The sequence below is a fragment of the Elephantulus edwardii genome, unplaced genomic scaffold, assembly GCF_000299155.1.
Source record: "Elephantulus edwardii isolate Elephantulus edwardi_28Jun2011 unplaced genomic scaffold, EleEdw1.0 scaffold00188, whole genome shotgun sequence".
Lineage (NCBI taxonomy): Eukaryota > Metazoa > Chordata > Mammalia > Macroscelidea > Macroscelididae > Elephantulus > Elephantulus edwardii.
Genome location: NW_006399938.1, coordinates 5,540,933 through 5,566,434, shown reverse-complemented (window position 1 = coordinate 5,566,434; position 25,502 = coordinate 5,540,933). Strand labels below are relative to the sequence as shown.

The 25,502-nt window shown below is 36.0% G+C and overlaps 1 protein-coding gene across 1 annotated transcript in view; it reads left to right on the top strand.

Annotated features, from left to right (window-relative positions):
* The window catches only part of DDX60 (DEAD (Asp-Glu-Ala-Asp) box polypeptide 60), a 177,270-nt gene that overhangs the window by 140,713 nt on the left and 11,055 nt on the right, over positions 1 to 25,502 (top strand). Inside the window, exons 30-36 of the mRNA XM_006896670.1 lie at positions 1,055 to 1,159; positions 2,072 to 2,213; positions 3,821 to 3,942; positions 10,440 to 10,587; positions 13,159 to 13,301; positions 16,779 to 16,930; positions 17,351 to 17,413. Of these exons, the coding sequence (XP_006896732.1) occupies positions 1,055 to 1,159; positions 2,072 to 2,213; positions 3,821 to 3,942; positions 10,440 to 10,587; positions 13,159 to 13,301; positions 16,779 to 16,930; positions 17,351 to 17,413 (875 nt within the window). The remainder of the gene's footprint in view (positions 1 to 1,054; positions 1,160 to 2,071; positions 2,214 to 3,820; positions 3,943 to 10,439; positions 10,588 to 13,158; positions 13,302 to 16,778; positions 16,931 to 17,350; positions 17,414 to 25,502) is intronic.

Genomic DNA, 25,502 nt, shown 5'->3' with positions numbered 1-25,502 from the left:
AAGCTACTTAATGGGCATTTTAATAAGAATTTAATAGATACCTAGATTACTTCTTCAATACCATTTACACAAGAAACCAAGAAATGTTTTTGTTACTTTGATTTAAATACACTAGTTTCATTATTTCAAAAAATGAATTCTAGCTCATAAACAGAGCAATGTATTTATTTCATTATAGAATAATCTGAGAGCTATAAGGATTCTGAGGCTCCGTCTAACATACTTTGGACATGTTGTAAGGAGGGACTGGTCCTTGGAGAGGGACATCATGCTTGGGAGGGTGGAAGGACAGCGCAGGAGGGGAAGGCCCTCTATGAGGTGGACTGATTCAGTGACTGAGATAATTGGGATGGGAGTGTTAGAGACAGTGGGATTGGCACAGGACAGAGCAGAGTTTAGGGCCTGTACACAGAGTTGTACACAGGGTTGCTATGAATCGCAAGCGACTCGATGGCACATAGCAAAAACAGCAACAAGAGTGATAAATTCTTAAACTAGATTGGCTTCCCTACTTTTTTCTTCCAGGCAGTTTTAGATACTATCACTAAAAGAATTACCAGATTACTGGTCTCAGACGGTTTCAGTTTTTCATTGTTCTAATTTATCTGCTTTATTTTGTTTAGTGGGAGTTGATGTGTTGGAATCAATGAGACTAGCTCAGGACAGGGCAGACTTCAGAGCTGCTGTACTTAGAGTTGCTACAGGTCACAGGTAGCTCAATGGCATATAGCAACAACAACAATTTTTGTTGAAGAAAATATTTGTCATATAAAATGATGTAAAACAATATAAAATCCAGTTGAATCCTATATATTGATGGTATTTAATTTCTGCCTAGTAATATGTATTTTGGGAGAAGGATGAGCTATCAATCACCTTCTGTATGATTTATTGTCTCTGGAAACCCTCTGGAGGGTCACCTATGAGTCAATTCTGACTTGATAGTACAAGAAAACAATAATTTTTGTTAGAAATAACTATTCTTTGTATATTAATACATCAATATATTTCATAACATTTATCTTTGGGTAAATGAATGTTCTCTTCCTTAAAGGTGCTATCAGTGCTAAAGCATTCATTGTTGTCCTTCAAGCAACCCAGACTAGTGGAGATGTTGAAACTTTACTTCATATTTTCTTTGCAGTTACTGGTAAAAGAGGTATGATTGTGTTTTATTTTTGTTTTGGGTGTATGTGTATCTAATACCCTTCATACTGCCCATATTTTTTTTATCATTTTGAATGCACTCGTTTTTAGCAAGTAATTAACTTTACTAATAGTTAATGGAAAATTTATTGCCTTCTATGTTTTGCTTTCTGGCCAATGCACCACAGACACAGACACCTGTTGTCTTTGAATGAAGGCTTGCATGTAGCTATGATGCTAAACAGATTTAGTGGAATTTCCAGACAAGGAAAAAAGGCCTGTCTATCTGCCTGTATAATACCAACCAGTCAAAATCTGATGGATTGTAAGAGAGAAATTCCATTTTGCATGGTTCTCCATGAGTTGAGAGCTGACTCTTTGGTAGCAAACAATACAAATTGATGTAATTATCAAAGTTTGTCTTGGTGATGATTATAATTATTTGTTACATTGACACCCAGTATTCTGTCTGTGAATATTCTGTCTCACTCTCATTGCTATCTAATCAGAATTACCACATTGCTGACCCTCTAACAAGTTCCTGGGATGGTACATCATGCATCTTTTTCCAGTAGTCTCTTGTGGATTTGAACTACCAGAAAGACTCAGCATTTGGTAGAGCAGTACAATTTGCTATGATCTATGCTGCTGTAGTTGTTGTGTACTGTCAAGTAAGCACTAACCTATAGCTGACCCACCAGCAGGTTTTCAGAGGCAGTAAATCATATAGGATTAGATAGCCCATCTTTCTCTGTTAGAGCACCTGGTGGTTTCGAACCAATCAAACCATAACTTTGCTTTGGCAACATGTTTCCTTACCATTAAGCCACCAGTGCTCCATAGTAAGGAACTCCCTTTTAAGTTACAGTTAACTTATATGTATGGTGATTTTAGCCAAATTAATAATTTCTTTTTTATTCTTTAGGGTTTTTTAGATCGCGAAGGTAATCCGATGGGATTTGCTGGACTCGTATCACATTTGTATTATCATGAACCTTCTAATATTGTTTTTGTCAGTTTTCTTGTGGGTGGCCTTTTCCATAAGCTCTGTCAACCAACCAGGAAAGGTAAGCATTAAGTTGCATATATATATTGTCAAAAAATTTAAAAGAAACTGTAAAAAGCTAGAATTTGGAGAATTATTTTTCCACCTGTAGAAAGAAAAATACAAAGTGTCATTGTTGTTTATTGCCATTGAGTTTAACACGATTCATAAAACCTGAAGCTTTTCTATAATTATTGAAGACTCATAATAATGGAATATTCAAAATAATTAAAGACTGAAAATAATTGAAGACTTAAAAAGCCTGAAGCCTTTCTATAATTATCATCATTTATCAAAGTTCATAAAGTTTCTGGAGGCCTGTTTAGGAAGTAGATGCTACTCCTGCTTCCAAATCTATCTGTCTATCTATCTATCTATCTATCTATCTATCTATCTATCTATCTATCTAATCTATCCATCTATCCATCCATCTATTGTTGCGTATTGTCGAGTCATAACCAACCCATAACTGACCCTCAGCAGATTTTTCAGAAGGAGTTAATTGCACCACAGAATATTGCCCATACTTCTCCCGACATATATTTCTCTCAATATATTTGTAAAGAAATATCCTAAAGTTGAAAATACAGTGTAAACCTACTAATGTAGATTCTATGGAACACAGCCATATTTGAGGCATCTATTTAAACATGTCAGTTTAATCCTGGAATTTGAATGTTTTAGGTATATGTATTAAAAAAATCCATAAATCCCATGGTATTTACTTCAGTGTCTCATTGTCTTTAGGTATCAGAATATATTATATATGATTTTTTCATAATTATAGCGTTTATTAGTGAAATAGAAGTTTCCAATTTGAGATAGAATTCTTCAATCAGAACAGATTCATCACGGATGTACTCACAAGGCCTTCCTCTGACTTTCAGCCTTAAGAATCTGGACCTTATCTTGAAACTCTGGGATTGTTTCAACGATATTTTAGTTCTACCTGTTCCTTCTCCCCTTTGGCTAAGGTTTTGACAGAGTAACTATATATGCATGGACAAACATATCAGAGACCGTGAGAATGGCACAAAGAAAAAGTTGCCCATATGGTCATTCCGAGTTGTATTAAGTTCAATAGCCTTTAACAATAACAATAATAATAAGGCCCGAGCTCTGACTTTTAGGGGGTGGTAGTTCTAGCTCAGCTCTGTTTCTGAATCTGTATCACCTCTTTGGTACCATGGCTGTTGCTACTTCTGGTAGTTCTACCACAGTTCAGCCTTACACTTGATGTCAGTCACACAGAAATGTCTGTGTGAATCACAAAGGATGTGCTGTACTTTGTTTCTTCTTTCTTGATGATAGTGAAATGTTTCCATAGTAAATTATATATAATTTAAAAAATAATAACATTTTTTACAAATAATATGTGGTCCTAATACAAAGATTTTAAGATGTGTAAGTATAGAAAAGCTTTATTTTATAAGTAACACAGTGCATGTTTTTATTATCTATATATTACCACAATTAATATCTGGAATATTTTCTTTTAATTATATTTCTTCAGTTTTTGCTTTTGTTATAATACATTTTCATTTAAATTAAGTAAAACATACGTTATTTATATAAATATGAAAATGAGATCACCACACTTCCTATTTACAAGATACTTTTCTTAAATAGGCTCAAAACATTTTTCTCAAGATGTTATGGAAAAATTATTATTAGTATTAGCACATCTGTTTGGAAGAAGGTATATTCCAGCAAAGTTCCTAAATACGACTGCAAAATTTCATCAATCAAAGGTAAAATTATGATTCTAAAATGTAGTAATATGTTACCATAAATAATTAAGTACAATAGGTTATTTGAAGATGTCTGTAATTAGTGTTACATTGAATCTGTGTCATAATATTTCCCTGTAAATTTACTAAAAGTCAAATATTCTAAGCAAAGAAGTGATAAAAAAGCCTTATTTATACCTTATTTATATTTTTTCTTGATTTCTTCAAATGTTAACATCCAATAAATATAAAAAGACAGTATGTATTTAAATGAAGTCATAGAGCCTTGATGGCAGAGTGGATACAGTATTGATCTGGTAACTGAAAACGTGGAAATTTGAACCTATCATTTGCTTTGCAGGAGAAAGAATTAATAGTCTGCTTCCATAAAAATTTACAGTCTTGTAAACCTTATGGGGCAGTTCCACTGTCAGAAGAGTTGGAATTAACAACATTTTTAAAATTTTAATAAAATTTTTATTTTATACTAGTTTACTTACATTGCTGATATACATTGTTATTCACATCAGATCTTTCCCATCCCTCCCCCACCCATCAAATTGACCCTGTGATTAAATCAATCCCCATCCTTCCTCCTCTTTCCCCTCCTCTTGGATTCTCATACATTTTCTACAGTAATCGTCTTATATAGTATTTGTCCTTGTGGGACTGAGTTAGTTTACTTAGAATAATGCTCTCTAGCCCCTCCCAAGTTAGGTAGTAATTTACAAAATTAATGCTCTTGTATTCTACGTAGTATTCCATTATGTTATTCTACCATAAGTTCTCAATCCATTCAATTGTGGTTGGACATTTTGGCTATTTCCATGTTTTTGCAATGGTGAATAATAACAGCAAATTTTTTTAAGAGGAGAAAACAATCTGCACGGTAGAATTTATGGTTGTCTTGGATTATTTTATTTTGGTATGGAGCTTTAGGAAGGATGTGTATATTGTGAGCCATAATGCATGCCATCATTGTAATTGTTTAATCAAAGAATGCATCCTTTCACTCACAGAAACAGAAGTAAGACAACTATTTTTTTTTCTTGGTCATGGTTCCTTATCATTATAGCAACACAATACCACTAATAATATACTCTAGTTTTCTTTTTATTATATACCATTGAGTCAATGGTGACTCATAATGACCCTATGAACAATAGATCTAAATACTAACCTATCCTGACCCATCTCTGACACACTTGAGCTCGATCCTGTGTCCATTTCATTGAAAGTCTTCCTCTGTCATGATGACCCTCCATCCTTCTAAGCATGCTATCCGTCTCCAAGGACTAACTCCTCCTAAAAACATGCCAAAGTTTCACCGTCCTTCCTTCCAAAGATCACCCTGGTTTCACTTTCTCCGTGTCCATGGGAAGAGTCCATTCAGTACTCTTCTCCAACAACACAAACTTAATAGCATAAGTTTTTCTCTCATCTTTTTTTATTGTCCAACTTTCAGACACATTGAAAGCCACTGAGAAGACTATGGCTTGGATCAGGTGCACCTTAGTCTTTAAGCTAACAACATTGCTATCTACTACTCTGGTGATGTCCTGACAACAGATTTCCCAAAGTGACTTACTTTTTGATTTCTTAACTTCTAGTCCAAAGATTGTTGACAATTTACAATCTCTTCTCCATATATTGTGGTGCTACCTATTGGGTTAGGGGTGAAGAGTTTTGTTTTCTTGATGTGGCGATGTACTCCATCTTAAAGATCACAATCTATGATTCTCTGCAGTAAGTATTTTCAAGTCCTCCTCAATCTAACCAAGCAAGGGTGTATCAGCTGCATAATGTAGACTGCTGATGAATCTTCCTCTAAACTTGAAGCCACGTTCTTCTTCATAAACTCTGGCTTTTTGAATTATTTGTCTAGGATGCAAATGGAGCAGTTATAGAGAAAGAATATATTTCTGATACACAATTTTCTAGACTTTGAACCAGGTGGTGCTTGCTGTGTTAGCATCACAGGCTCTTTGCCTATGATGATAGGTTTTACATGAGCATAATTAAGTGTCTGGGATTCCGATTCTTCTCAATCTTGCCACAATTTATTGTGATATACATAATCAAATGCTTTTACATAGTAAATAAAACACAGACATCCTTCTGGTATTCTTTGACTTCTGCCAAGATTTATCTGACATCAGCAAGGATATCCTTAGTGCCACAGCCTCTTCTAAATCCCTCTTGAATTTCTGTGTCAATATACTGCTCTGGCTGCTTTAGAATAATCTTCAGCAAGATTGTATTTGTATGTGATATTAATGATGTTGTTCAATAATTTCCACATTCTATTAGATAACTTTCTTTTTTTTGGGGTAATGGGAATAAATATGGATCTCTTCCTGTCAGTTGATGAGGTAGCTGTCTTCCAATTTCTCGGCAAATCCTGTTAAGCACATGCAGGGATGTATCTGTTTGATGAAATATGTCAATTGGCATCCCATCAACTCCTGGGTCTTTGCATTTTCCAATTCCTTTAGAACACCTTGAAATTCCTTTTTTATTGCCATCAGTTCTTGATCATATGTCACATCTTGAAATGGTGCCATCAGACAATTATTATTATTTTTTTTACAATGAATGTGTATTCCTTTCATTTTCTTTTTATACTTTTCATGTCATTTAGTATTTTTCCCATGACATATTGCAGGTTGTTCATGAAGGATTCTTCCTCTACTCTTGATACCACATCCTTCTTCATAAATTTTAGAAACTCAGATTATTTGTTCATCATACAGACAATAAATATGTTATAAATAACCACATAATCTCTTCAATGACTTTAAACTTTGTACTATGGTCTGTTTAAATACAGCTTCATGGTCCCTTCACAGTTTCTAGATAAGAACAAATAAGTGTTCTGGAATGCCCATTCTCCTCAATGTTATCCATAATTTGTTATAATAATACACTTAGGGATGAAGAACTTAGTGACATAAAGTGCACAGACTTCAGTACGGATTACTCCTCAACAGAGAAAACAAAATGTCTCAAAACTAGACCACTAAGAAACATCATGATAAATGGAGAAAAGATTGAAGATATAAAAAATTTTCTTTTACTCAGATTCAAAATCAATCCTCATAGGTTTATCAGTCATAGAATTAAATCATATATTTAATTGGGTAAATTTTCTGGATAATACTTCTTTAAATCACTAAAGAAGAAGAATATTACTTTGAAGAGTAAGATATGCCATGGCCAAGCCATGGTACTTTCAATTGTCTCATGTTCATGTGAAAGTTGTACAGTAAATAACAAGACCAAAGAAGTAATTGATGCCTTTCAGTTATAATTTTGGTGAACAATATTGAATATACTCTGGACTTCCAGGAGAACAAACAAATCTGGCCTTGAATAATATAACTATGATCTTCCTTAGTAACAAACATCTTGAGATTTATGCCTTTAACATGATGTTAGGAGTAGGAGAACAAGCAGGTTCATCCTGGAAAGAGTTAAGCTAGACTCCTCTTTGGAAGCAAAGAGTTTGAAGTTCCATCTGACATCTTTGGGCATGTTGCAAGGAGGGACCAGTCCTTAGGGAGGGACATCATGCTTGGAGGGGTGGAGGGACAGCACAAAGGAGGAAGACCCTCATTGAGATAGAGTGACTCAGTAACTGGGGTAATGGGGGTAAGTTTGTCAGAAACAATGATTTTGGGTAAAGACAAAGCAAGATACAGAGCTGTTGTACATTGGGTCACGATGAGTCCAAGTGACTCAAAGGAACATAACAATATGAACAGCAGGTCCCTGAGGAAGAGTTTTGCTCTTAAAGCAGAAGGCTAGAAAAAAGAGGAAGTTTTCAGTGGAAGAATTGAGACAGTATTTTCAATAATGGCTTTATGTTCATAACGATTGTAGAATGGCACAAGAATGGCTGTGTTTCATTCAGCTCTTTATAGGATGACTTGTGTGGGAGTCAAGCTACCAGCACCTAACAACAGCAACAACAACACTTAAGGAGTAACATCAACCATCTCCAAATTCTTGTAAATCAACCTAACCTATTGTCAAGTCAATATCAATTTATAGTGACATTTTCTGATATGTTGTTTGTTGTAAGTGTTGTCAAGTCACATAGACTTAATATTAGTTTAAAAACTAAAGTGCACCTGATCCAGGCCTTGGTGGCAATTTTGATTACTTGCTATGTCTCTGAAAGGTGAACAATGATAAGATGACAGAAGAAAATTAATACCTTTCAGTTATGGTGTTGGAGAAGAGTACTGATTATCTTAAGAACTGCCAGCAGAACAAATAAGCATGTCTTAGAGAAAGTCCCTTAATGATGGGAATGGTGAAGCTTCATTTCATATACTTTGGAATTTAAGAGGGAGCAGTCCTTGAAAAAGGACATTAATGCTTGGAAAAGCCAAGGGTTAATGAAGAAGAGGAAAACTCTCAATGAGATAAGTTGACACAAATAACTGTAAAAATGGGCTCAAGTGTATCAGAGATGATGGGGATGGTGCAGGGTAGAGCAAGATTGAGATTGAGATCTGTTATTGATAGGGTCCACTGAAAGGCACCTAACAACAACACTTAGTGTTTTAACAGCTATATACCTTTTGGGAGCTGATTACCTCCGTTTTTCTTCCAAAGAGTAACTGGTGGGCTTGCACTACTGACTATTTGTTTAGCAACTTAGTGCTTGTCCTACCGAGCAACCAGGTTGCTCCAAACTCTTTTGGCAAATAGAGAATGAAGGGATATTTAACTTACTCTATGAACACAGCTTAATCTTAACATAATATCTGGAAAATAACTTACAAACTGTAAATTTAGAAATAGTCATGTTTCATAAATGACTGCTGTTAAGTTTGATCCAACTGACAGCTTATACTACAGTAGATTTTTAATAAATTGCATGGAAAAAGATTGCCCATTAATTTCCCTTGGAACAGCTCGTGAGTTTGAACACCTTGACTTTGGACTAGGAGCACAACTCCTTACCCTGTGTGTCACCAGATCTCCTTGCTTCTTTATTTTTTGATGAAAAAGAGTTTTTCTTTTGCTTTACAAGGAGAGGAGCAAACGGGGCGGGGGAGGGGTTTGTGTGGGGAGAAGGGTGCAACAATGAATGAATAGAATTCCAAAATCTCTGTAGATGTTCATTGAAATGAAAAATAAACAAACTAAATTAATAAAAAAAATTTCTAACAAAATATTCACCAAATGAATTCAGCTAAATCTTCAAATATGAGTAAGTGACATTTATTTGAAGTATAAAAAGATGTTTTGAAAAATGGACACCGGATATGAACAGACACTTTACTAAAGAAGACATTCAGATGGCCAACAAGCACATGAAGAAATGTTCAAAATCCCTAGCTCTAAGAGTGATGCAAATCAAAACAACTATGAGATATCATCTCACTCTAGTAAGAATAGCAAAATTTAACAGAACAGCAAACACCAAATGCTGGCGAGGTTGCGGGGAAACTGGAACCCTTACACGCTATTGGTGGGAGTGTAAAATGGTGCAACCACTATGGAAGGCTGTATGGAGCTTTCTAAAAAAGTTGCAACTAGAAATAGCATTTGACACAGCAATTACACTACTGGGAATATACCCTAAAGAAACCATAACTTCCACCCAAGCATATATATGCACACCCATTTTTTTATTGTGGCTTTATTCACAATCAAAGAGTGGAAACAACCCAAGTGCCCATCAACAAACAAATGGATAGAGAAGCTCTGGTATATTCACACAAAGGAATACTATGCTGCATTAAAAAACAAGGAACTCATGAAATATTATACAAAATGGATGACCCTGGAGGACATTATGCTGAGTGAAATATCTCAGTCACAAAAGGACAAATATTGCATAGTGCCACAGTTGTAAAATGTGACTGACATCGGGGTTGAGGGAAGACTGAAAAGAGAGGGGATAAATAAGGTATACTGCACTGAAACAAATGAGGGAGAGAAAAGTTTAAAAAAGAATATATGTTTAGGTATTATTGTCATGACGGGAGCCCAGAATGAAGGATGCATAATGGAGTGGACTTGGGGAGTGGGATTGTAAAACAATGGAATAATTTTCTTTTACTTTTCAAAGAGAAGAGTGAATTAGGGGGAGAGATGGGCAGGGAGAAAAGTGTAACAATGAATGAATGGAAATACAAAGTCTTTGTAAACGTTCATTAAAATTAATTAGGGGGGGGGGAAAGATGTTCTGACTTGTGACTTTCTTTCCAACGTATCATTCAACTTTTGAGATACTCATATAACTAGTGTCACTGGAATCAAGCTACTATTCAAACTTATGTTTTATTTAAGGAGGATCAAAGCATTTTGATCAGATTAAAAGTATTCAATAAATACAAATAGAAACTAAAAGTAAATTTTATTTCAAATGAAGGAACAAAGTAGCAGCACTGCTAAATAGAAAGCTCCACAATTGTGTTGTAATATTTTTTCTCTGCTTTCCCAAAATTAATATTTTTATGAAAGTATATAGATATTTCTGAAAAATATTTGATCTCTAGGTTTTCCTTGATGATCTCCCAGAAGATTTTAATGCAGCTTTACTTGAGTATAATATGAATGTGACAAAGGATTTTGTCTCATTTCTACTAATTGTTTCTAAACTGGCTGATATGAAACAGGAATATCAACTACCACTGTCAAATATCGGTAAGTGTATTTTAATTCCATTATGAAACAATGGAAAAGATAAATAATGCTGTGTAAATGCATTTTTCCCAGAAGAATTAAGAGAAAATAGGAAGGGTCAACTGTACTTAGTAACAAGCTATTGAAATTAACCCCCAAAGTGTAGTCTTGGTCAAACTGATTTAAAATAGAATCGTTTTTTGGTTTCCAAACAAAGAAACTTTATAATTATTAGAAAGTAGTGAAAGTATAGTAATTTAAAAACTATCTCAATAAGAGTTTGCTTTTGGGTTAAGTATAGAAATTGAAGTCAGAATACATATAAGATGAAGAGAAAACAGACTCTCTTCTGTAAATTTTCCTGAAAGGATATAAACTCTGGTTCCTATTAGCAGAGAGATCAAAGACAAATTCTAATCCTGAAGACACAAATTTTGAATCTACTAGTTGCTCTGTGGGAGAAGGATGGGAAATCTCCTCCCATGTGATTAACTGCCTCTGAACACCTGCTGGACAATCATTCCAACTCTAAGGCACATAACAACAATGATGGAAATATTTATTATTACAATATAATTGGAAATATTTATTTTATCTCTACTTAGAAATATTTCTTAATATGGAAGTATTTTTAATGTATGGAAATATATGAATGGCAATATTTTTATATATATAAAATTTTATAGGAATGAGAATCATCTACTTTTTTATAATCTTGGACTGAATAAATTAGTAGAAACCAGTATCTTTAAACCATGCTTGACAGAAGCATTTTTGTTGTTATTATTATGTACTGTCGAACCAGAACCAACTCATGGTTGACTCTCCAGTGTTTTTTCAGAGGCTGTAAATTGCATGGGAAATGCCCCATCTATGAAAGGAGAGACAGAATGTGAAAGTGGTGGTGGTAGCAGATTCTGACCTCTAAGCACTTCATAAAGGAGAACTGTCCACATCAATAATATCCACAACAGTAAACAGCTGCTGAGTTAGACATGCATCCCCTATGCTCCTGCACTCCTTTCAACCAGCTATTGGGTTCAACATTCATTGTTGACTCACAGACTTTACTGACAGTTACAGCACTGAGAGATGGGTTTATTAGGGAAGTAAGTTGAATAGTTAAAAAGACAAAGAATATCACTAAATGTAAGTCTAAGTTTCAGCCCAGCAGTCCCAAGGCACAAGTTAGTCTAGGTTCTAGTTTCAGTTCAGTAGTCAGCTTTTCCTTCCACCATCTGGTAAGAACAGTAAAACTTTAACTGTAGCTTTATCTCAGGGGCCCTCTGGTTATAGCTTGCCGCCATTTCTCCACAGCAATACCACAGTTTGTCCACCACCATCACTAAGGTCTCACCTCCAGGGTCTTGCTCTCATTTCACTTTCACCAGGATCTTGCTCCAGTATTCCTCAAGCCTTGCTGCTCATTGTGAGAAGCATTCTAGTCCCACTAGTGTTGAGGATTTGCAAGACCCTGTGTCTACAGTTAGGGTAGCTGGAGACAAGAGAGGGCTAACAAAATGGCTAAAAACACCTACTTTTAAGGTAACACCACATCATCTTTCTCCTATGAGGCAGCTGGTGGATTGTAACCCCATGCCTTTGGGTTGGCAGCACTAAGTCCTAACTACTAAACCATTATTGTTAAAACATTATTAGTGCTTGATTTTATTTTTCATAAGTTATTATATGGAAATCTCTGGAAAGAATATAAAAGGAGAAAACAAAACCAGAAAACAGACCACAGTTGTTAATAAAGGGAAATGGTTCAGCAATGATATAAATTTACTTTTTTAAGAAGTTGTGCTACAATCCATAGGGACTACAGTTCAAATCCATCAGCTGCTTCACAGGAAAAGGATATTTCCATGTGTCTCTGAAAACCCACTGCAGAATCAATGAGTTGGTTCTGATTCGACGGCAAACAACAACCATGTCTTAATATTTTAAGTGAAATAAGTAAAAAAAAAAAGTGGAGCTTGCTATTACCTGCTTGTTTTTCTTTGTAATTCCTTGTTATTAAACATAAGAATGGAATGAACAAAAACTGGCAGTAATGGTGCTGTAAGCATCAGGGAGAAGAAGGCATGATAACAGTGTGTGAATCTTCTGTCGCCACTACAGATTGGAGCCCAGCTTGAATGTATGGTCTGATGCTTTATCAGAGCAGAATGAAGGATACAGTTAATTTCACATGTTATTTCCAAATCCGCTTATAGAGAATGCATGTAACATCCTATCTAGGTAGATTCTGGGAAAGTTTGGGTTCAGTGTAAAAAAATACCAAGTTATTAATAGTAATTCTGTTTAAAAGAGTATACAAGTTAATCTTCATTTGTTGTTGCTGAAACTAACTCAGTAAATGACAAAGTTTGATGATGATGGTAATAACATTCAGAGCTAACATTTAGTGAATGTAATCTGTGCCACTCACTTTATGTTATTATTGTTCTAATCGTTACATGTGGTGTATTTTTCTCAGTCTTCATTATGATGTCTGTCTTGAGACATGAGCAATTTTTCTTACAATATAATCTATAACAAGTACATTAGGCTTGATGTTTACAAACTAGTTCATTTCAATCTTTTCAGATTTCACAGGTAAACAATGTGAAGACTCCCAGCTTGTGTCTCACTTGATGAACTGCAAGGAAGGAAGAAAGGCCATTTCACCATTTGTTTGCCTTTCTGGGAACACAGATGCTGATTTGCTTGAACCACATACTATAAACCAAGTACGTGGAGTATGGGCTTAATAAATAGTGTTTAAGAGAGAATTGATTTACCCTACTAGAAAGCCTAGAAAACACTTCAAAATCAGTTCAAAAATTGGAGAATGGTTGCATAAATATTGAATTATATTGTTACATGTCCTCTAAATTTCATCTCCATGTGAACACCAAATCACTGATAATCATGACCCCATCAGTCAAACACACAACTATAACTGTCACAGCCAGTGTAATTTTTTCTCTTACTTCAGCTTTTGTTATTCTTAGAGAGATGTCATTAATATGCGAAACTATCAGATAAAGGGATTTTATACTGTTGTTAAAATGCAAAATGTCAGCTAATGAGGTAATTAATAATAGAGTAGTAGATATATAAGGGAGATCTGGTGGCATAGTGGCAAGAAGATGTGCTGCAATCCTGAAGGGATGTGGTTTGAAGCTCCCAGCTTTGCAGGAGAAGGATGGATAATCTACTCCCGTGTGATTGGTTAACTGCCTCTGAACACCCATCAGAGGGTCAGTTCTGACTCTATGGTACTAAACAATAGTAGATATATAAATCCACGGTTGTTTTCCTACCCATAATCATCAACTATCTTTTTAATCATAATCTTTTGAAATAAGAGTTTTAAAATTTGTGTAGTTTCCTTTTAAAGTTGCATTTGCATTTCACAATATTAATAGGCTTTGCCTTCATGTAATATATTTTTTTTTACCTTGGAAATTCCCCTATCATCCTTCTCAGCTAAAAAGAAACTTTTTTTTTAAATCTCAGCAACTTAAATATAAAGCAAATTTAATAGGTAATTAGTACATATAAAAGTAATACAGTATGTTTATTGTATTTCAAGTAAATTAATAAATGTTCTACTGAAATAAATTTTTAAATTAGTACATATATTCAAAGATGAATATTACTTGTAAAGTAAAACTAAGTTAAACATCAATTTTACGAGTGGTAACAATCTTTATTTGAATGGAGGAGTTTTATTATAAAAATGTCACGGTATTTTCTTCTGTTTTTCCTAATTACATTCCCCAAAATCACCTAGTAGTCTATCATCAATTTTTACTATAATTTATTACAGTTTTGTTTTTGTTATGAGACTATGCAGTTAAAGCTTACTCTACTTTAAAAATTCTTACATCCTTTAAGTTGTACATCTCTTCTCACCCTACTTTTCTGAGTTATTTCCTCTATTAATAAACTTCATTGATTCCTAGATTTCTTATCTAAGCTCTCAAATTGATGGGGTCAATTTAATCTTATATGGGTAGATCTCACAAGAACATAACTCTCAGAGCAGATATTGTTTAAGAGTTAAGCTAAGCTATTGTTTAATTTTAACAAGACTCCGATGGATATTTTTGGTGTAAAGATTAAAATCAAAACAATAATTTCAGAGGTTCACCTCACCTCCATTGTTCTAGAAAATCAGAGTGCATAAAAAATTGAATTTTATTCTGTGTATTTCCCCTTTTAGCTAAGAATTCTTCTATATAATTTTTTATTAAAATGCTAATATTGGTAACAGGGCACTTTCAGTTCTGACTGATATTATTACCTAGGAGACAGTTTTCATGGAGGCAAATACATACTTCTTATACCATTTCCTCCTTTAATCACTTACTCCATTGTCATTACTGCTTTTAGGGAATAGAGGCCAATTGTTGTATAAGAAAGGCTGTTTTTATGCTTTTAATTATATGCTCATTAACTATTTTATTAGATCTACCTTCAGTTTTTTGGTGTCAGTAATTATAATTATCCAGGTATAAAAGAATCCATTTCTTAATCTCCATTTATTACCCTATATGTTATTAAATACCAGATAAATATACCATGTTGTTGTTGTTATATACTATAGAGTTGTAACCAACCCATAACTGACACTCCAAAGGGGTCTTCAGAGGCAGTTACCTGCACTGGGGAATATTGCCCATGTGTCTCCCATGGAGCAACCAATTGGTTCAAACTGTGTGCTGTTGGGTTGACAGTGTAACTTCCTATATACCTTACTGTGTTTATAAAGGGGGTATTTGCTTTGTAAAATGAAAGAAAAGAATTAGTGAAAGAAGAGATGAGGAAGGAGACCCTGTAAGACATTTCACTGTAGGTAATTTCCCAAGCAGATTAATTCTAGAAAAGTGTGCATATCTGGGAAATTAAAGATATGAAAATTACTTCCTAACAGTTACTTATGTTATAATTCCCTTTAAGAAGTTTTCATAAATCCTTAAGGCTATATGGACCCAAAAGACAGTTTGTTTTGGTTTACCTTTTGGTTTTGGTTCTAAAAAAGAAAATGAGTATTTCATGTGGTAGTTTAAATGGTGTTTTTTCTGCAAACAACTTAATATTCTTGTGATTCACCATGTTTGCTGTTAAATTAAGCCCTATTTTATTTTCAATAAATCACCATAATATTTGATAAGTTAATAGAAAAAGTCACTTCGTCAGTTCTACAACTGATGAATATTTTTGTTTCAAGACTTTATTATTACCAACAAGGTTGCTTTGAGCATCTGGTACACACGTGCTAAATTTTCTTTTAATAATTTTCTGGGTCATGAGAATAAGAATATTCATCATCCCAAGACACTACCAAATCATTTTAGAAAGTTGTTGTTGTTGTTGTTGTTGTGTACCATCAAGTCAGAACCAACTCACAGCTGAAGCTCCAGGGGGTTTTCAGAGGCAGTTAATTGCACAGGAGGAGAGTGCCGGGCCTGTCTCTATCTGGTGCACCAACATGTGGATTGGAACTGTATTCCTTTGGGTTGGAAGCACAGCTCATTAATACCAAGCCAACAGAGTTTTAAAAAGGAGTTGTCCATGATTTCTACACCCACTAGCTATATACCATAGTTATTAGTTACTTTATCAAGTATGTTGTTGTTAAAGTGCCTTGAGTCTCAGGCAACTCACAGCAACCCTATAAAGGAGAGTTCCCGACGCTTGGGTGCCTTTCATCCTCTCTCCATGTTCATAGGTTATCAAGTATATAGTTTGTAAAAAAAGAAAAATGAAAGACCCAGAAATCTTACTTCATTTTCTCCACTTCTATTGTTCGTTTTCCTCCTATGTTCTTTCGTCCTCTTTTTTTCCTCTCCCTGCCCCTCCTTCATTCTATTCCGTCTTTTCCTTCTTCTTTCCTCTTACTGATTACTGTGTTTTAGAGACTACTGGAGTTATTAAATTTTAATTCTCCTTTTGTGGTCATATAGAAGTTCCTTGATAACATGGTGCAAATTAGGTAAAAAAAATTAGGATAATTACACATATTTAAGTTAACTTTTCTTTCTTAGTAAATCTTGCTGGGAATATACAATGCAAATAGTTGAAACTGTCATCTTCACACTTCTTTTTTCGTAATGCACTTTAAAAACATTGATTAACGTTAACTACAAAGCCCAGTATAAAATATTATTCAACGGCTTATACATAAATGACACATTAAAGGAAAATTATTTCTTCAGGTCATTCTGCATACCATTGGTATTAATGGCAATCAAATTCCTGTGTTGTGGTCACAAAGATTTGATAGACAAGGAAGAAAAATGCCACTTAATGCTTATATTCTTGATTTTTATAAACATGGCTCCTTGAAAGGATTAGCTCAGGACAATAGGTATGTTTTATCTATTTATCATCTACTATCTTGCTATCCATATAATGACTGTTAAACAATTTAAGACAAAACCCACTTTCCCCTACATTCCCCCACCCCCAATGTTAACAGAGAGTTCATTATCCTGGAATATTTTCTTCTGGTTAATGGCAAGAGTGAACAGCAAATTCTGTGTCAACTGTGTTTGTGGTTTGCTGACAAACTTTTGACCCTTAGACTGACTTACTTGACATAAAGGTATTTTAAGTATAAAAATGTTGACACATACTCAGAGATATTTCTATTTATTCTTATTCTGTGTATTCATGACTAGTATTTAAAAAATTTTAAATAAAATAATGTCACATTATTTAATATCTGAAGTGAGTATAAAGTTCTCTAATGTTTATATATCATTAATTTTAAAATTACTTTGTTTAGGATACATGGAGGTGACGCATATTTATTACTGAAGGATTTTTTACTCACACTTAAAGCTATCAGGTATGTTACACATTTGAAATATTAATTTCAAGTCTTCCTAATAATACAATAGCAATTTAGAAAGTGTTCAGCTTAGTATGACTTAGGTATTTGAACGTGCTAGTAGTCTCGAGCTTGGTACAGTTGGATTCTAGAGGGTAAGTGTTTTTTATTTGAAAGCTGGGTGTAAAATGGACATTTATTAACTGGTATTAATTGTGTTTGTGGAGAACATTGCTCTCAGTAGCATAGCACTTATCCGTCAGTTTGCTGTACTGAGATAACTTGAATTTGCTGTGTTATGCCCCAAATCCGGTTCCCCCCCAAGTCACCAAGGAGCCGACACCGATGCAAGAGCAAGTTGTTTTTATGTGTCTTCGAGTCGCCTGCGACTCATAGCGACCGTATGTACAACAACCCTAAACTTTGCTCTGTCCTGTGCCAATCGCACAGTCTCTGATACATCCATCCTGATTACCGCAGTCACTGAATCAATTCACCTCATAGAGAGCCTTCCCCTTCTGCGCTGTCCCTCCACCTTACCAAGCATGATGTCCCTCTCCAAGGACCTGTCCCTCCTTACAACATGTCCAAAGTATGTTAGACGGAGCCTCAGAATCCTTGCCTCCAAGGAGCAGTCCAGTTTAATCCTCTCCGGGATGAAACTGTTTTCCTAGCAGTCCATGGTACCCTCAATACTCTTCTCCAGCACCACAGCTCAAAGGCATCAATTCTTTTTCTATCCTCCTTGGTCATTGTCCAACTCTCTGATGCGTAACAAATGATTGCAAAAAGCAAGAGGGGATTTATTTCGGATTCCAATCTGGGCCCCACATCCGACTACATCAATGTGGGGAAAAGGGCAGCTGCCTTGAATCCGGGGCATCAAGCCTGTTTAAAGGGGAAAGCCCATGAAAACAGGGTGCTTCAGGATTGTCTGATTCAAAGGAAAAGAGCGAGAAAACGGGGTAGGCAAATGGGAACTGGGGACTTTCCAGCTGTTTTGTGATTGGCTTCTTTTCTGGTGGGGGTTTTACTCCCGCTTTTCAGTTTTTGGTTTTCCTGGAACTGGCTAGCTGCCCACACACTTTAACATGGTGTACAGGTTACAAAATGGAATCTCTTGGGTCTCTCAGCTGTGATCCTGAAATCTGTGCCCATGGTGTGTCAAATATCATAAGAGTTACCTATGGTGGACAGGTTTTGGTGGAGCTCTCTGATTAAGAGAGACTAGTAAGCAGGCTAGACCATCTACTTCCTAAATAACAGATCTTTGAAAACCCTATAAACACTAAAGAAAGAGAATAGTTATAGTACTGTAGTGGTAGAGCTCAGGTTGGAAGTCAGTTGAAATGAGGGAAAACAATAACAAACATTGTTTAATAATTAGAACATGAAATATAAATAACTTGGATGTTGGAAAACTGGAAATTGTTAAAAATGAAACGGAACTTATGAATATCGACATAGGAGAAGTGATGGACACGCTTTGGCCACTTTGAATCAGATAATCATATGGTATATTGTGAAGGGAATGAAAAATAGAAGGAGAATAGTGTTGCATTCATAATAAAAAAGTCAATTTCAAGTTCTGTCCTGAAATACAATGTTGTGAGTGATAGATAATATCCATATGCATACAAGGAAAACCCATTAACATGACTATTATTCAAATATACACTCCTACATCTAGAGCCAGAGGAAAAAATTTACCAAATCTTTCAGTCTGACCTTGACTGAACATACAATTAAAATGTGTTAATGATAATTAGTGTGTGGAATACAAAAGTAGGAAACAATGAAGAAGGAATAGTCATTGGAAAATATGGGCGTGGTTATAAAAATGAGACTAGAATAATATTGCATGAGTTCCTTTTTTCCCCCTCCTTTTTTTTCCTTGAAAGTCTGTTTTAATTGTTCCATTGCCACAGTGCTTGTCAAAACCAGTTATGATTAATCTCCTTTGTCAGTGTGTACTTTGACATTCCCTATCACTCCTCCCTGAGAGAGATTTAAACCCTAATTCATAAGGAAAAGGGGATGACATATTCTCTTAGCTATTTCCTGCTGAAAAGGGATGCTGTAGGTTTCAGGGTGAAGATATTCTTTCACTACTCTAAAGGGTCCCTTTGCCAATAGGAAACAAGTAGACTATTGTGGAGATTGATTTTGGAATTTAGATGCCCTGTTATCAATTGTGCTTAGCCATGCATGTTCATATCCTTGAAGATGCATCATGGAACTGTTGCAGCCGAGAAGATACAAATTTAACTAACAAGTTAAGTATATGAGTCAAAAATTAAAATCAATAATAATTCCAAGTAGAGGTTGTAACAGTGGCACAAATCAAGTTACAGAGGGAAGGTAGTTCTTAAAATAAAATGCTTATGAACTTCTGCAATATTATTCAAAATGGGTGACTCTGGAGGACATTATGCTAAGAGAAGTATCTCAGTCACAAAAGGACAAATACTGCATGGTGCCATTGTTGTAAAACAGGACTGACATTGGGGTTGGGGGGAGACTGAGAAAGATGGGTTCAATAATGTAAATTGTATTGGAACAGATAAGGGAGTAAACTATTAAAAGGGATATGTGATTATGTATTTTTGTCATGACGAGGTTCCAGAGTGAAGGCTGCACAGTGGAGTGGACCTGGAGGGAGGGATTGTAAAACAATGAAAGAATTTTTCTTTTACTTTTCCAAGAGGGTAGTGTACTGGGACAAGGGTTGGGAGGGGACAAAAGTGCAACAGTGAATGAATGGAAATGCAAAGTCTCTGTAAATTTTCATTGAAATTAATAATAAATTAAAAAAGAAAAAATATGAAGCTAGAAATAGAATGATTGAATTTTGTATTTACAGGGATTTATTCACTCTAAATACCTTTTTTAAAATATACAAACGATGACTTTACATGTGGATCTCACCTGATGGGCTCCTTAAGAATCATATTGAATATATTTCTGGAAAAAATAGATGGAGAAGCTCAATATAAGAAGTCAAAACTAGGCCAGAGACAGTCTGCAGGTTAGATCATCAATTACTCATGTGCAAATTCAAAGTGAGGCCAAAGAGTATGAAAATAAGTTCACAGGAACCAAGATATGTTCTTAAATCAATTCCATTTGATTTTCAAGATCATCCTAAGGATAAGTTTGAGACATTGAATACCAATGATCAAAAACCAGATATCCTTGATATCATCCATGAACAAAGCAAAAGGTCATTACAAAATTCATAAGAGAAAGAAAAAAAAAATCAAAATGAATGTCAGAAGAGACTCTAAAGATTACACTGGAGCATCATGAAGCCAAAATAAAAGGAAAATATGTCAAAGTGAAATAGCTGAAAAAGAATATTTCAAAGGGCATTTCTGGTGGACAAAGTATTGTAATGGAATGTGCATACCTAGAATTAGAGAATAAAAAGAGAAGAACTCTGCATTTCTCAAGCTGGAAGAACTGAAAAACGAATTTAAGTCTTGTGTCTCAATATTGAAAGATGCTATGGGCAATACATTGAATGACCTGGAAAACATTTAAAAAAGGGGGGAGGGGGGAAGATGGAGGAAATAGAGTCACTGTACCAGAAAGTATTGGTAAACAATAAAAAAATCCAGGAAGTACCATATGAACAGAAGCCAATGGTAATGAAAGAGGAAGTAGAAGCTGCATTGAAAGCATTAAAAACTAAACAAAACAAAACATTTTTTCATATATTTGTTGACCATTTGGATGTCTTCTTTGGTGAAGTGTCTGTGTTCCACTTTTCAGTTGGGTTATTTACCTTTATCTTGTTGTGGTGCATAGGCATTTGATTCTTAGAAGGTCCCATTCATCTATTTTATCCTGTCCTGGTTGTAGATTTTTCAGGATGCTTGGAAGACTGTTTAGGTTGTGGATTAGGACTTCTAGTGTTCTTCCAAGCTTTTCTTTAATGAAGTGTATAGTCCTTGATTTTAGTCCTAGGTCCATAATCCAAACAACTATGAGGTATCATCTCATCCTGTAAGAATAGCAAAATTTAATAGAGCAGCAAACAGCAAATGTTGGCAAGGTTGCAGAGAAAGTGGAACCCTTATGCACTGTTGGTGGGAGTGTAAAATGGTGCAACTGCTATGAAGGCTGTATGGCACTCTCTCAAAAAGTTGCAAATAGAAATACCATTTGACCCAGCAATTCCATTACTGGGAATATACCCCAAAGAAACCATAACTGCTACCCAGGCAGATATATGTACACCCATGTTTATTGTGGCTTTGTTCATAATAGGAAAGAGTTGGAAACAACCTAAGTGCCCATCAACAAATGAATAGCTAGAGATAGGTATATGCACGCAATGGAATACTATGCTGCATTGAAAACCAAGGAACTCATGCAATATTCAAAATGGGTGACCTTGGAGGACATTATACTAAGTGAAACATCTCAGTCACAAAAGGACAAATACTGCATGGTGCCACTGTTATAAAACAGGACTGACATCGGGGTTGGAGTGAGACTGAGAAAAACTGGATGAATTATGTATACTGCATTGGAAAAGATGAGGGAGAGGACTGTTTGAAAGTGATATATGATTGGGTATTATGGTTTTGACAGGAGTCCAGAATGAAGGTTGCAGGTTGCATAGTGGAGTGGACTCACGGTGGGGGGATTCTGTGTCAATGAAATAAATTTTCTTTCACTTTTCAAAGAAAAGAGTTAACTGGTGGAGGGGTGGACAGGGAGGAAAATGCAACAACGAATGTACAGAAATTGAAAATCTCTGTAACTGTTCATGAAAATTAATTTTTTTTAAAAGCCGCAGGAATTGCTATACCAATTGACTTGTTTCAATTAACATATAAAGCCTTGGATGCACTCACCACTCTATTCCAGGATTTTGGAGGACAGCTGTTCAGCCAAAGGATTGGAAGAAGTCCATATTTTTTCCTATTCTCAAGAAAGGCAATCCAATTAAATGTAGGAACTATCAAACAATGTCATTGATGTCACATGCAAGCAAAATACTGCTGAAGATCATTAAAAAAATGGCTGGAGCAGCACATAGATAGGGAACTGTTATTGTTTGTTGTTGTTATGTGCCGTCGAGTCATTTGTGACTCATAGCGACCCTATGCACAACAGCCCTAAACCCTGCTCTATCCTGCGCCAACCGCACCGCCTCTGACACACCCATCCCAATTACCCCAGTCACCGAAACAATCCATCTCATAGAGGGTCTTCCCCTCCTGCACTGTCCCTCCACCCTCCCAAGCATGATGTCCCTCTCCAAGGACCCGTCCCTCCTGGCAACATGTCCAAAGTATGTCAGATGAAGCCCCAGAATCCTTGCCTCCAAGGAGTAGCTTGGTTTAATCCTCTCCAAGATGAATCTGTTTGTTTTCCTGGCAGTCCATGGTACATTCAGTACTCTTCTCCAGCACCACAGCTCAAAAGCATCCACTCTCCTTCTGTCCTCCCTAGTCATTGTCCAACTCTATGATGCATAACAAGCGATTGCAAATACCATGGCCTGTATCAGGCGCACCTTAGTCTCCAGAGAGACACTGTTGCTCCTGAGTACTTTAGAGAGGTCCCTAACAGCAGACTTTCCCATCGCGATACGCTTTTTGATTTCCTGACTGCTGGTGCCAAGAGTGTTGACTGTGGAGCCGAGCAAACTGAAGCTGTGAACAATCTCAGTCTCTTCGCCATCCATCCTGATGCTGCCAATTGGTCCAGTGGTGAGAATCTTTGTCTTCTTGACATTGAGCCTCAGTCCATACTGAAGGCTGCAGTCCTTGACCCTTCGCAGCAAGTGCATGAGGTCCTCCTCAGTTTCAGCAAGCAGGGTTGTGTCATCTGCATAACGCAGATTGTTAATAGATCTTCCACCAATCCTGATGCCACAGTTCTCCTCATAGAGCCCAGCCTCTCGGATAATCTGCTCTGCATACATGTTGAAAAGGTATGGAGACAGGATGCATCCCTGGTGTACACCCTTCCCAATTTTGAACTGCCAGAAGTTAAAGCAGGAATTAGAAGAGGCCGTGGAATCAGGGATATCATTGCTAATGTTAGATGGATCCTTGCTAAGAGTGGAAAATACAAGAAGAATGTATACTTTATTGACTATTCAAAAGTTGTAGCTGATATAGAGAAGAATGGTAATCCCAGAGCTCTTGATTGTGCTCATGGGGAACCTTTACCTGGAACAGGAGACTTGTGTGAATGGAGCAGGGGAATACTGCTTAGTTTGGAATTAGGAAGGGAGTGTACCAGTGTTGTATTTTCTCTCCTTACCTATTTAACCTGGATGCTGAGCAAATTATCCAAGAAGCTGGACTCTATGAAGAGGTGTGTGGTGTCAGCATTGGAGGGAGACTCATAAATAACCTGTGTTATACAGATGACAAAACTTGCTTACAGAACTTGAGGAGGACTTGAAGCACATGTTGCAGAAGATCAAGGAGAGCAGCCTTCAGTATGGATTGCATTTCAATGTCAAGAAAACAAAAATTTTTACTGCTGGTCTTATAAGAAGCATCATGATGGATAGAGAGGAGATTGTAACTGTAGACAGCTTCATCTTGCTTGGAGCCACAATTAATACCCTTGGTACCAGCAGTCAGGAAATAAGGATGGCACTGAAAAACTCTTCAGTAAGGGACCTTTCCAAATTATTGAAGAGTAGGGATGTTAATTTGAGGACTAAGGTGCATCTGATTCAGGCCATTGTCTTTCTGATTACTTGCTATTCATCTGAGGGCTGCACAATCAATACAGATGACAGGAAAAGAATTGACACCTTTGAGCTGTGGTATTAGAGAAGAACACTGAACATCCAATGGAAAACCAAGAGAACAGTTATGTCTTAGAGCAGGTGCAGCTGGAATGTTCTTTGGAGGCAAGAATGATGAGGCTTTGTTTCATATACTTTGGGCATGTTGCTAAGGCGGTGCTATTCCTTGGAGAAGGACATGATGATGGGAAGGGTAGAAGGTCGATGAAGGACCCTCAACCAAGTGGATTGACACAGTGACTGCTGCAATGGGCTTTTGTGTGAGCAAGTGTCAGGATGGTGCAGGATCAAACAGGGTTTAGGTGTTTTGTCATAGAGTCTCTATGAGTCGTACTCGACTTGGAGGTACCTAAAAACAACAATAACAATAATACAGGCTCCTGGGTGCTGTGCTTTTCAGTGCCCCAAATCTGCAGGACTTATCCTCAACCTTACTTCATGGTTTTTGTAATAGAATTAATGCAAAACATCCGTTTAAGTCTCCATCCATCCATCCAGAATTACACTCTCAGTTATCATGTAGCAACAGCCTCTTTGAACCCTACATGCAAGTAGTGTATCTGATACATGATACTTCAAAGAGCTCATCAAGATTCTTTAAATCTCTGATTTGCATCCACTTACATACCTGTAAATCTCTGGCTTTGAGCAGTGTTTTCTCTACACTACACTTATTCTGATATATTTTTATGGTTTCCTGTCTTCATATTAAACAAATCTTAATAATGATTCAAGCAATTCTTATTTCCATATATTCTGTTCAACCCTAGGTGTCACTAATCACAATTTTGGTTAGTGAAGGAGATGAAAACTCTCAGTAGGATGGTCTAATCAACGAGTGCCACCAATTCAACACTCACCTTTCTAGAGAGTCTAGTCCTATTATATTACATTATTTTATGGATTTTTCTCTGTCCTATCAATTTCAATACATACATACATATATACACGCTTTTGTTGTTAAGTGCCATCGAGTAGAGTATTACTCATAATGACTCTCTGAACAGCCAAACTGAACTACGGCCTATCCGGTGCCATCCTTAAAATTTCTGACACTCTAGAGCCCATTGCTGACATCACTGTGCCAAATATATCAATATTTCCTTTCTAACCTTCTATCTTTCCAAGCATGTTGTCCCTTTCCAAGGAATAACCTTGCCTAGCTACATGTCCAAAGTATGCAAGAAGAAGCTTCACTATCTGTGCCTCCAAGAAACCCTCTGGCTACACTTTTTCCAAGATATATCTGCTCTTTTGACAGTGCATAAAATATTCAGTACTCTTTTCAAACTCCACAATTCAAAGACGATATATTTTGAAAGA